Below are 12,481 nucleotides of genomic sequence, written 5' to 3' on the forward strand. Positions count from 1 at the left end.
GTCTAAAAAGTTACAATCTCGCATTTAAGACCTGTTCTGTTAGATTTATTTCTAAAATTCTGAAGAATTGAAACCTAACCCTCAAACCATCAGAACCAACAAAATATTTCTTTGACTTCAGTGAGGTTGCCTGTGGCAAGAATTTGGGGAGCAAACATGGAGTAGTTGGCGGATATTGCCAAAATGCAGCACCTGAAAGTCCAGGGAGGGTGTGAAGACTAAAGCTCATCGCTGAGCTGCAGCTCGGTGAATTGCCAGGTCAGCGCCTCACTAGCAAAAGATCAGAGTTGTGGTAGGGAAAGGAGCTCAGCAGCCAACGTCTCCACTAGAAAGTGAATTTACTCCAGGTTCATAACTAGCTTTAGTGCACTAATCCTCAGGAAATGGATTAAAGCCTATCTGTTCTGCTCTCCCTGAAGAAACTGGCACGGGAGAGTCAGCAGCAAACTCCAAATTTGTGCGAAGGGTCTGCTTTTATTCAGTCCTTTTGCTTTACTATGGAAGGCATTTTAAAGTTTTGAAAGAGACCCCACTTTCATTTTCTGTGTCCAGCTATGTAAAATGAAAGGGACTGTTCCTACCTGGTGTTACTGGAACACAAATAATTAAGAGATATTCAATTTATTTTAAAAACATACTTCATATATACGCTTCAAAGGTTAAATAAAAAAGCCATTCTCGATGGCTAAATATTTTAATATCACAAGTTTAGATGGGGTACTTTTTTTTTGTCGCACAAAAATATATTCATGATTCAAGGCAATGAAGAAATGCTCAGCCACTGCAGAAGACCTGAATCAGTCCCACATTGATCCTAAAGGGGCCGTTTATGTAGCTATTTTTGTAATCTACCTGCTACACAAACTGCTCCTTTATTTTTCCACTTAACCTTGGTATCACTTTAACAACTGAACATTTAAAATATTTGGGAAACTCTGTCAAGAATCTTTAAGGAAAAATTGTAAGAAAAATAAAAGAAAAGCTCCCATGATAAGGCTTTCTATGGCAAAACACAAACTTAGCTCTATTTTTAACCACAGAGGGGGATTATCCTCATCCCCCTCCTTCCTTCATTTCAGGACTACAGCATTATTTGAGAACATACCAAAGAATTTATACAAAAATCCATAGGGAAAATAAAATAATAGAAAAAGTATTTTCTAAAAAGAGAATAACAACCATCACTTCCCCGTCTATGGGAAATGGGCATAATGTGCAATCATGAACACTCACCTATGGAAAGCCCAAACTTATACCCAACTAGTCTTGGAAGTATGAAGTCTTTGCAAGTAGGCTTTTATTATAATAAAGTACAAAACCAGGAATAACTTAGATGTATTTTAGATATGCAGTTACTCATTTCAAAATCCAAACAGAAGAATTTTTAGTATTCAAGTGATTTTAAGAAATCAAAAACAAGTACTATAATGGACATAGGGGGAAGAGATCTGCTTTTCCAGATTTCATTTCTTTAAATCAAGGATTAGACTTCTTACTTGTTAATGGTATATTCAGAATATGTGTCAACCGAAAAGAAGCAGTTGGAAGTCTACAATGCTCTTTGATGATTTAGATGACCTTCAAATAGTCCCAATTTAAATAGATTTTAAATGGATCAGGGAGGATTTCAATTATTTGGCAGCACTGTTTTCAACTCCTCTACTTCAAAAATGTATCTTTATGAAGCCTTCACAATGATTTCTGAAAGAAAAGTGATTGAAGAGAATTTATCGGAAATTGCATCCATCCATACACAGTAACAGACACCACAGGGTTTTGTAAGAAACAAGCTTTCTGCACTGCCTCTGAATCAGATAGTACTTTTTTTTTTTTAAATGATGATTCTTTAAAAGCTGATTTTGCAAGATGCAGTCATCAGTGTTAATATACTCAGTTAAAAAAGACAGGTGATTATATCAGCAAGTCTTTGGGTGAAACAATTTCCTTAGGAACAGCATCCTGGAATCTACTATCCAAGAAGTCTCACAATTCAGGTTGCAGATATGTAACATCAGCTTTGACACAAAAGGAAAAATTTAAGTTAAAAATTTATACATTATCTCAACCATTTTTTTAGCTTGTTCAGTGGATGCTTCATTTTGGAAGTATAATTTAACTGAATAACAAAAGAAGTATAAACCATTTCATGAATGATTGAGACATATACTGTAAACACTGCAGACTTTTATTCTTTTAGTATTATTCTTTTCACTACCTTTAAAGAAAATTTATGCATATTTAAAAGTCTAATGTTGAGAAAAAAATGTAGACACAAGCTTTAAGCATATGTCAGTCCAAATAAAGCATAGAAGGTAGTCAATCCAGCAGAGGGGAAGGTTTTAATTCTTAATTTAGCGTAAGGCACAAGCTGATGACAAACGCAAGTAGCAGCAAGTCTATGTTTTATATTACAATTCCTTGGACCACTTAATCTTTTTTTTTTTTTCTTTTTTCTGACCAGACGATATATCTGCCCATCCTAGAGCAAAGGTCAGGTGTGTATGCCCTGTGGACACAGACTAGCACATACCTTCCCTGTCTGCCTGTTTTCTCAGTATGGACGCTGCTTTCGTTTCATGAAAGAGAACTTGGGAAAGCAAACACATGATCTCACGTTAAGACATCATAAACACACGGCACCATTTATGACACATAAGGGCACTATTGATCGCAGAGCACAACCCTGACTTCTTCAAGCCTGATCGATTTCAATGAAATCTTGCTAGAGAAGGGAAAAAAAAAATAATCTCATGGAGACCTTTTCCTTTCTTTCTGAGCATTTCTCTGCAGAATTTTCACATATGTATGTTCAAGACAGGGCCAATAAACATTTCATACTGTAACCTGCCAATTATTGTATCTCACAAAAACTTTGTGGCACCCTGATCTCATAACATATTCAAAATGCATGTGAAATGCCTTCAGAATATTTTGTGCATAGTCTAAAGGTTTGGAAATAAAACAGTTGCTGTATCGTATTATACTGAAAATCCCATGATCCCATTTCCTCTGTCACCATTGCAGGATAAAAGAACCCTGATTGTGAAGTGTTCTTTCCTGAGGAATCCATTAAAGTGCAAGTCTCTGTATTTCATCAAAGTCCTGTGTTCATCTCCCTAGAGTGGATCACAACTTCTTTGTGTCACTTGCAGTTTCAGAAAACAGTGTTTGCAGAGAACATGTTCATAAATACTCTTTTTAGCTTTCCTTGACTAACAGCAAGATTAAGGCTGAGTGAAGATCGATGTTATTTGAGGACAATTTACTAACTGGGGATGAGTAACAAGAACAAACAAAGGTAGATAGAGTAATATCATAGAAGATTTAGAGTACATTTAGGCCTTTCTTAAAATATGTAGTTCAGAAGGAGTTTGGAAAATTAATCTGAGGAACCAAAGCAAACATTCAGCTGAGAAAAGTCAGCAGCTATTCACACTGCTGTATGTGGTGTCATTTTCTGAACATACACACTCACGTCAAGCTTCAAAATCAGGCAGCTTAAGTACAGTCAGAGAGCAAGTGAGCATATTAAACAATGCCAACACTACACCCCATCTCCATGTTTCAAACTGGGATTCTCAACATTACATTAAGAGGGTCTAATAATCCTTGGAAATTTGGTTGAAATTCATGTTGTGGAGAAACAGCACAAGAAGAGGACCAACATCCAAAAGACTAAACATGGAGATTTAAAATAAGAAAGGCAACTTTGCTACCTTGGTGCAACTTATTGATGCTAACTTAGTGGTTTGCACAGCAAGCACAAAGCAGCAACTACAGTAAATAATTCTAATAAGATTTGCAGTGATGTGTGATTATCTGCACAATCTACTTTAGGTGTACAAAGATTAATTCATTCACTTTACTATGAGCACTTAAGAGGGAAGCGTATATTGAAAAAGAAAGACACTCTATAGTCAATGGAGGGAGAAACAAATTGAGAGGGTGATTTGTACTGGTTCTTTTGGATGGGAGTAATTGTATTCTGGAGATGTCTGTCTCTGTTCATATACAGGTGAACTAACAATCAGTTAAAGGAAGGCACCACAACTCACAGCTGTATGAAGTCTGCCTCCCATTATTTCAGGATCTGTTTGTGGGTAGACAACTCCCAGCTTCCTGGGATACAGGAAACTCAGATAACGTGCTTTCTGTCCTTAAAACAAAACGTGATAGCATTTTAAACTGTGGACAGATTTAAACCTAAGACCTTGTTCACAAGGTGGAAGTGTTACTGAGATGTGTGAACTTTTTTCTTCAAATCAGAATGTTAAATTTATTTCGTGGATAGATTAAAAAGACAAAAAAAGTTCTGCCAGACCACTGAATCATGAACTTCTATAGAAAAAAATATTGACAAAAATATGCAAATATAAAAACAAAGGAAATTTTATTCATCTCTCTCAGATTTTTTTTTTTGTGAGAACATTAGTAACATGCAGCACAAATGCTGTACTCGAAGTATACATGCTCAGACTGTACAAACACCAGAAATCAAAATACTTCAATTGTAATTTATCTTTCCCTATAGAGCAGTAAAGATGAGCTGAATAGTCACTAACCTAAGAGTTTGAAACCAGTAATACAAAAACTTTTATACAATGTACTTTATTACAAATCAAATGCTATTGCTTTCAGGACAGTACTTATACTGGCTATTTTTTTCCCCCTAAACTACAGAACATTCAAAAATTTAACCTCTTCCAGAATATAAGCAGCATGAAATAACTCTGGAAAGTCTCTGGTTTGACTCTGAGCATATACTGCAAACTGAATGAAGAGAATCCTAGAGAATATTAAGTTAACAAATCTAAATGAAATTTTAAAATCCTCACACAATTCTAATAATAGTCATTTAAATCTCTATGATTTTTAAAGGGCTTAAGAATGATTCTGCAAAACCCCTTTAATTGCTGGTGAAGTTTATTGGTTTCATTTCCCCCACATCCTATGGCTCTGCCCACTGAAGGGTCATGAGAGCATGGCAGTTCATAAACATTTCTTTGGGTTTCTACAGAACGCAGGGTTTATGTCCTCATGAAACAGAATTATTTAAGTACACAGATCTTTACTGCAAATATTTTTACAAATGAAATATACAGATTTTTTTCTTTTTAAATGGCTCTAAAGAGAATAATATTCATAGCTCTGTAAAATCTACTGGCTGATCTGTAACCCCTTGAAATGACTTGTAGCTTATTTGCAAACCTCATAACACTTCAATTTCATGCCTGTACTGTGAACTCAAACTGAAAAGAAATTTCAAGTATTTGCTCTCTCGTTGCCCACAGCATAGTAACTCTCACAGAGGTGAGCAGGCTCTGCCTGCCATGTGTCCCATGGTGGTGGCAGCATGTCCAGCATCACAAACTACAGGGGTTCCACATGCTGGTTGAGGACACATTGTTTTTTCAGTGCTGAAGCTGCGTTCAACCCTAGACTTCAACAGTTTTGTAAGGAAAATCATTTATTTGGACAATCCACGACCTGAAATGTTACTCCTGCTGCCTTGATGTGTTTTTACTGTGGAGAGATTTCATTAAGCCAGTTGTAGGCTGTAATACATCTAGATAACAAACTATAACTTCGCTGTTAGTCATGCTGCACAATTTGGAATGAATAGTCTACCAGTCCCACTACCTGACAAAAGTTACCATAAAATGCTCACTGAGCAATCTAAAAGAAGTTAGCATGTTAGCAAAACAGCTTGCTCCAACCCACTCAGCTTCCTGTGATCGTGAAGCATGACCACACTTTTAGCCTTTGGAGGAAGCTGTATGCCTGAGCACCAGGTCAGCCTGGCAACAACAGACCTCAAACTTACAGGACTGATGGAGCCAAAAGGGTAGGAGTATACCTGGGCAACATCTCATGCTCAGCAGGAAGGACTTGGTAGCCCATTGCTCATGGCTTGTTCACTGTCCTAACCATGTTTGTCCCGGCAGAGCACCCACCTCGACCCTGGGACATGGCTCACTCTTTCCTTTCACCTCTCCCAGTGTAACAAGGAATTACCACATCAGGTTGCTTACCTAACTGGATGAGCCAAAAGATTTTTAAAATAAAAGAAACCACATACAAGCCCCTAATTCCTTTTTCCCTTTCCAGTTTTCTAGGAGTTTCTTTCCAAAATCCAGACATTTTCTGACAGGACAGTTGCAGGTACAAGTTTTACCTCAGTGCCTGAGGCCAACACTGCATTTCTGATGAGCTACTGACCAGCCATTCAGTGCTCTTCATTCAGGCAAACAGGATAGTCCCTATCCAGCAGTAAAGTTTTATCTGCATTGTGCAGGACTCTAAACACTCTCCTCATAACTGACCATTTAGCCTGAAATTACTTCTCTTAAGAGTCTTTGAGTGGCTGTCAAAAGACTTATAAACCAGTGAGTTCTGTCTATGCAAGTTGGGCAAATAAAAGTTTCACCATTACACATTTGAGTCTGTTACTTTTACCCAAATGACCTCAGAAAACAGATGAATTGCTCATGTTTTGTTTTGTTTTTGTTTGTTTGTTTGTTTTTTTGTTGTTGCAGAGTATGATGGAAACTGCTTTCATCCCTGCTTTCACCTCCAGAAGCCTTCCTCTCCCTGATCTGAGGTTATGGTCCCCCTGTCCCTTCTTCCCTCTCTGCTCCTCTTGCTAACTTCTGTCCTTTCCCACCTCGTTCTAGAAAAGTACCTCAGGAAGTTAGTGCACTCAGCTCCCACTGTTAACAAGGGGGGAAAAAAAAAAAAGAAAGGAAAAAACCCACACCATGAAACCTCAGAGCCAAGTTAGCACATCATCTGCAGGCAATACGTTAAGGAGTGTTAATTCTCCTGCCTGGCACAGTACCATCCTTCCTCTTACTTCACGCCGTGCTCAGCTGGATGCCAGCGCTTTAGAAGAGGAATGCAGCCCCTTCAGAGGAAGTTTAGTAGTGTGGCCTGTAGCCATTTATACATACATCTAATATTAACAGAGATCTTCCCACAGACATGAAGAGCTCGCATTGTCTATTAATGTAGATGTATGGGAGCCCCAGGCTGATGGTTTTCTTCTTGTTTGTTTTTATTAGCTGTAGAATTAATCCTCAGCAGGTTTAATATCTGCCACCATAACTCCTCCAAAGATTTCAGATGGGTAAAATATAATCTACTTGATGGGTTGTGTGGCTTTGATTAGTAAAACACAAGTGGTTTTGATCAGCAGCAGTACGTCAGAATTACACAATTGTGCTGCCAAGCAATTTCTTGTAGTTACCAGAAAGAAACAGGGGCAAGAGCTGGGTGGAGCAGTGGGAAAAGCACTAAGGAGTTACAACTAGTACGTGTTTCTTCAGTTTGAATCGAGTGGCATGTCACTGAGGTTAGCGTGTACTTCCCTGCCTCAGATAATCATAAGCACTGATGTTCCCTCTGCAACATCCTGCTTAGAAATTTTAAGTCATCTAACGCACAGCATGCACTGTTTTTCAAAGCAGATATAAACTTTTCTATTATTTTAACTGTCAGAACAGACTGCAAGGAGCTTGCATCTTCCATTCACATTTCATTAGAGTATCTGAACATAGCTTGTTTTCTCTCAACGTTTTGCTGTGCAGTATTTGCAGAAAGTGTTTGACAGCAGAACAAAGCAGTCATCAACATATCTTGGGCTAAGACAATGACAACAACATTATGACAGGTTCCTTCATCTACCCATGCTTTTGCTGAGCCGAGTGATTTTTCAGCAGTTTTTATTATTTTTGTTTGTTTCTCAGGATACAAAAAATGAATACACAAACATGGCCAGCTATTTTAATTAGACATAGCAAAAAAAAACTCAGACAAGGCCAGTTTGAATGAGTTTTTTGAAATAGTTTTGCACGTTAATTTCAGATCTATCTCAGATGTATTGCGTTTTCTGACCAGCATACATTTCAAATTAAACTCATTCAACTGATACTATTAACAGGCAGAAGCAATATTGGTAAGCTTGCTCTGTTTCTTAAGACCTCTATGAATGTCTTAAGATCCACGATTTTGTTCACTTTTAATTGCAATCTTTATGACTTCAGAATGATATCCAAAGTACTGATTTTTGGTAATCTGAATGCAACAAGGGCATCATGAAAACTGTTCTTTTTCCCCATAACTCAAAGGTAGTAGCATAATATGGCAATTCCAGGCTTGGAGATAGCCTGACTTTATCCTGAAGAAAAGTCAGGAAGCCTTTTATTGACTACAGGTCAAATGCTCAAATGGCCTGAACCCTGAATTCTCTTCACGAAAGCTTCTCTCCAGAACCATATGAAGGAACTTTGGGAATGGTTTTTAGGAATCACTGCTTTGCCCAAGCATGTCAAGTCACTTGACCTTCAGCACTGCAGCTGCACCTGGGTGAGCTCCAGCATTTCCTGGAAACACAGAGCTTACTTAGCCACACTGCTTGCACTAAGTAAAATATTTAGTTGTTTAATAGCTAGCACTCTCACTGGCAATAATTACGCTGCCAAGATTACATTCTGTTGTTAAATCTTGTATTGGTTTAATTAAAAAGAGGTACTTTATTCTGTATTCTTAAGTAAAAGCTATCATAAAATAATTCCCCTAGCCAAGGTACCAGTAAGTTCACAAAGAAAGGCCTGTTTTGCTGTGCTATGGTGAATACAGCTATATTCTATGGTCTCACTGGGAGCACGCACAGATTAGACACTACTCAGTGCAGAAGGATAGCAGAACTATAAAAATATCTTCTATTAAATGTTCAGAAATCCTATTAACAACAGCCATGAATCACAGAAAAATAGGGCTAGAGAAATAAATAACACAAGACAGATATTTACACAGAGAATCTCTGCTTTTTCCTGTTATGTCTAATCACAATTTCCTCAATAATGCTCCTTTCAAAATGATTTATTGTGGAGCAAAACCTGAAAGTGTTATTGATGCTTCTTTTTGAAGAACAGGCTGCAAATATTCAAATGCTTTCTTTTTAACTAGTCATATTCTCCTCCTCTACCCCTTAATCTGAATTAACATCAAATTGGAAATGTTTGAAGTTCCTTATACTTCAGACAATAAAAATATATTGTTTACTTATTAATTACATTGTTGAAGTGTATACAGTGAAAATGAGCAATCATGACAACAGACACATGGCAGAAAAATAAAATGGCTTCGAGGCTATCTGAAGAAAAACAAATCTCAAATCTATAATTCATATTGACGAAGACCGAACAGGAAACACTGATCAGACAATTGAGCGATATCAGAAGTAAACAAGGGAATTCATATACTGAGTCAGTACCACACAGATATGTTAAATAACAAAATGTCTCCCCATGGTCTCTAAGTCACCTCTTTTAGGCAAAGTATTACCCTATAGGTGGAGAATAGGACAAGTATGTAGGATTGAAAGAAAAAAAAAAACAATGCTTTTTAGTTTACCAGACATCTTTGAACATCATGATAATGTGGTATCATGGACTCATGGAGGGATTTTATCACTACAGGAAAGCACAAAATTGAGCCAAAGCCTGCCATGCCAGCTGAGTTAAACCCCAGGTTTCTGACAGACAGAGAATTGAGGTCCACCGTCTACTGAGGACTGTTTCTCAGGTAGTCAAGTTACAGTCACATCTGATCACTTTGAGAGATCAACTGATTTAAATAGGTATTTTTTCCACCCATGGAAGATTAGAGCTAAACTTCTAACAGTACAAAAGATTGCACGATAAAAAGTTCTAAGAAAATGTTGAGTTTGATGTATAGGGAAGTTCTTAGCTAGTTGTAATACTCTTCCTGAATTACACACCAAAAAAAAAAAAAAGGTATATTTCAGTAAAAATCTAGCAAATATGAAGAAATCTTAGCTAAAGTCCTCCAGTATCTTTCAAAATACATTAAACCATGTTAGTGAAAAATCAATAACTTTTTTCTCTTGCTCTCAGTTTAAGTGAGTTTAAAGATGCTGTTTTCGGGTGACCTTATTGTGACAGCAACTGTTAATAACAAAAAAATATGGCCCTAGCAGGATTTGAACCACGCTCTTGGTACTTAAGCATGTTAGACACTTCATTTACATTTCTGAAAGTTCTTTAGATATTGCAGAATAGCCACCATATGATACCATCCCAAAATACAAGGAGAATCTGGAGCAGAAAGGGGGATGTGCTGACAGTGATGGAGGTGGTGATAGTGATCACCGCTTCTGACATCTTCCAGTGTCCAGTGCACTAGATCAGATGTGTTTGAAAACCCAGATGACTCAAAAAAAAAAAAACAGATAAGCAAATCATGCTCCACACATACCTGTTCTACCAGCCTAGTAGAAGGCCAATGGGACATTTGGAGGATGGTGGACGTTCCTTGTTTCCAGACAAATGCCTTCACGGGATGCAACTCTTCTACCACCTTAAAAAAAAAAAAAAAAGTATTTGATGTTTCTGTGACTGCTGTACACCCATTTTTGTTTGATGTTATGTACTGAAAAAATGGCCAGAGCTCAAGCACACAGACCAGTGTCCTGTAACTGAAAGACATCCTTGTTTGTGTCAAATGCAAGGGAATGGGAAGAGATTAGACATCACGGTGAAGGGAAAAATAAAAATAAAAACCCGATGTAGCTTTTGTTCTAGACCTGTAGAGTCCTGATCAAGGAAACATAGCTTGCCAACATTTGCTATCCCACTTAGCACTGGAGACATCTAAGTATGTGGCAATGGCAGGTAAAACATCACTAACAATTTCAGCTCTCCCCATCCATCATTTCATTCATCCATCATACTGAATTATTCATTATCATTCTGCCTAGCCCACATGCTGTAGCTCCTCTTCTGTAAAGAGTTTGTTTACCAAGTTTCCTCCCCAAAAAAACATTAGTGAAGATGAAGAAAATAACATTTCCATACAGAAACAATAAGCTTTTACCTGTAATACCCATGGAGGAAAATTCACTTTGACAAGCTACTGCTTGAACTTTATGAGCATCTTAAAGCATCTTGTAATCAAGCCTACAGAGCACTGTCTGGCTATTAACATGCTTCTGAAGGATAGTTTGTTGTTATTTTATTTCAAAGCCTTTTTTCAGGACAGATTTGTCTTACATTGATGATTACGAAGGCTATCAGGATATACCCATTATAGCTCCTTGAAATCCACTCTTGAGCAGCTTCAGAAAGTTTTTCAGCATTTCACAGCAGCATTATTTTAATTTCGGCACAAAACAAAGACATATTACACTGTCTTCCCCCTCTGCACATATCCCTACATCATGGTGATGTTAGTTATGAATCAAACTACACAGCCTTTCAGGAGATTTTTTTCATCATGCCAACTCATTACATGAAGCAAAAATTAGCATTAAATAATACATTTAAATAACAAATGCGTATAGCTTTTGACCATTTTCCCCTTATTACTGCTAGGAAGTACAGCCACCCTGCACTTTGTGAACCTGCCTGATGGTGCTGGTTCTTTACAGGGACCATGAAAGAATGGCTCTGAAGCCCAGAGCAGGAGAGCAAACTGACTTCTCTGGTCCTCACAACAAGGATTTTCACTTGCTACCTCTCTCTCAAGCAAGTTGCTCTTTACACATCTGAGGAGAGATCCTGTCTGCATACCCGTGCACACTGAGGACCAGCAGACAAGCTTTAATTTTGCTTCCTGATGCCTCAGTCTGACATGCCTGAAAGGAAGAATTGCATTAGACTCATGTTCTTTGATTCAGACTCGATTTGATTTCCACCAGAATGCCAATAAAGTGCTACTTTCAAGCATTTCATTAGAAGAGCTAACGTCAAAAGCTTATGGCTCCTGTGTATGTAAAACAATTTAGGATGCCATTTTTTCTGAAAGACAATCTACAAAGAAGGACAAGTTCTTTCTATTTCATGTTTTCCAGGAAGGTAATACCATTCCAGGGGCAGGATTGTTTTGGAGGCTAATTATGCATTCCTGCTGCAGGTTTAATAACAGCAGCATTTCAGAGTGCAGCAGCAGATACAAGCACAGCCAGGATGAAGGGTCTGTCAGCATTTCATGATAAAACATTATCTGCACAGGGTTACAACATGGTCTGGCAAAGCACTGATGTGAAAGAGGACAAGTCAGAGCTGGGAGAAAAATCATTCAACCAACATTTAAAAAAAAAAAAAGTAACCCTATTTATCTGAACATCTTTTAAAGATAGACTAGAATACCAAAAGCACCACTGAGAAACAATTCTTCTAAATCTACACAGAGTTTATACAGTTAAATGTTCCCATGCCTTGCTATATGTTTAAACTGGGTGTCCAGCGAAAAAGCTCAGTTTGCAGAAGAAACTCATTCAAACACATTAAAAAAAGGAAGAAAAAAAAAAGTCCAGGAGAAAGGACTCAGTTTAGGCACAGGGTGTTGACTTCCCATCAAGACTGAACTGTAAGCCTGAACACTGATTACTGAGTCCCTACAAAGAGGAGAAAATATAATCTAAACCTGGGGGAAGCTAAAAAAAAATCCACCACCCCCC

At 37.7% G+C, this 12,481-nt stretch overlaps 1 protein-coding gene across 5 annotated transcripts in view; it reads right to left on the reverse strand.

Moving 5' to 3' along the window:
• Positions 1-12,481, reverse strand: part of LOC308178967 (uncharacterized protein) — a 308,966-nt gene that overhangs the window by 192,779 nt on the left and 103,706 nt on the right. For all 5 annotated transcript variants that reach the window (XR_013940072.1, XR_013940073.1, XM_080558284.1 and 2 more), the window contains exon 2: positions 10,279-10,380. Coding sequence is in view for 3 of the 5 variants with exons in the window: in XM_080558284.1 (XP_080414410.1) it covers positions 10,279-10,380 (102 nt within the window). In the remaining 2 variants the exon portion in view is untranslated. The remainder of the gene's footprint in view (positions 1-10,278; positions 10,381-12,481) is intronic.

Source organism: Anser brachyrhynchus (genome assembly GCF_964034855.1).
Source record: "Anser brachyrhynchus genome assembly, chromosome: 16".
NCBI classification, from domain to species: Eukaryota; Metazoa; Chordata; class Aves; order Anseriformes; family Anatidae; genus Anser; species Anser brachyrhynchus.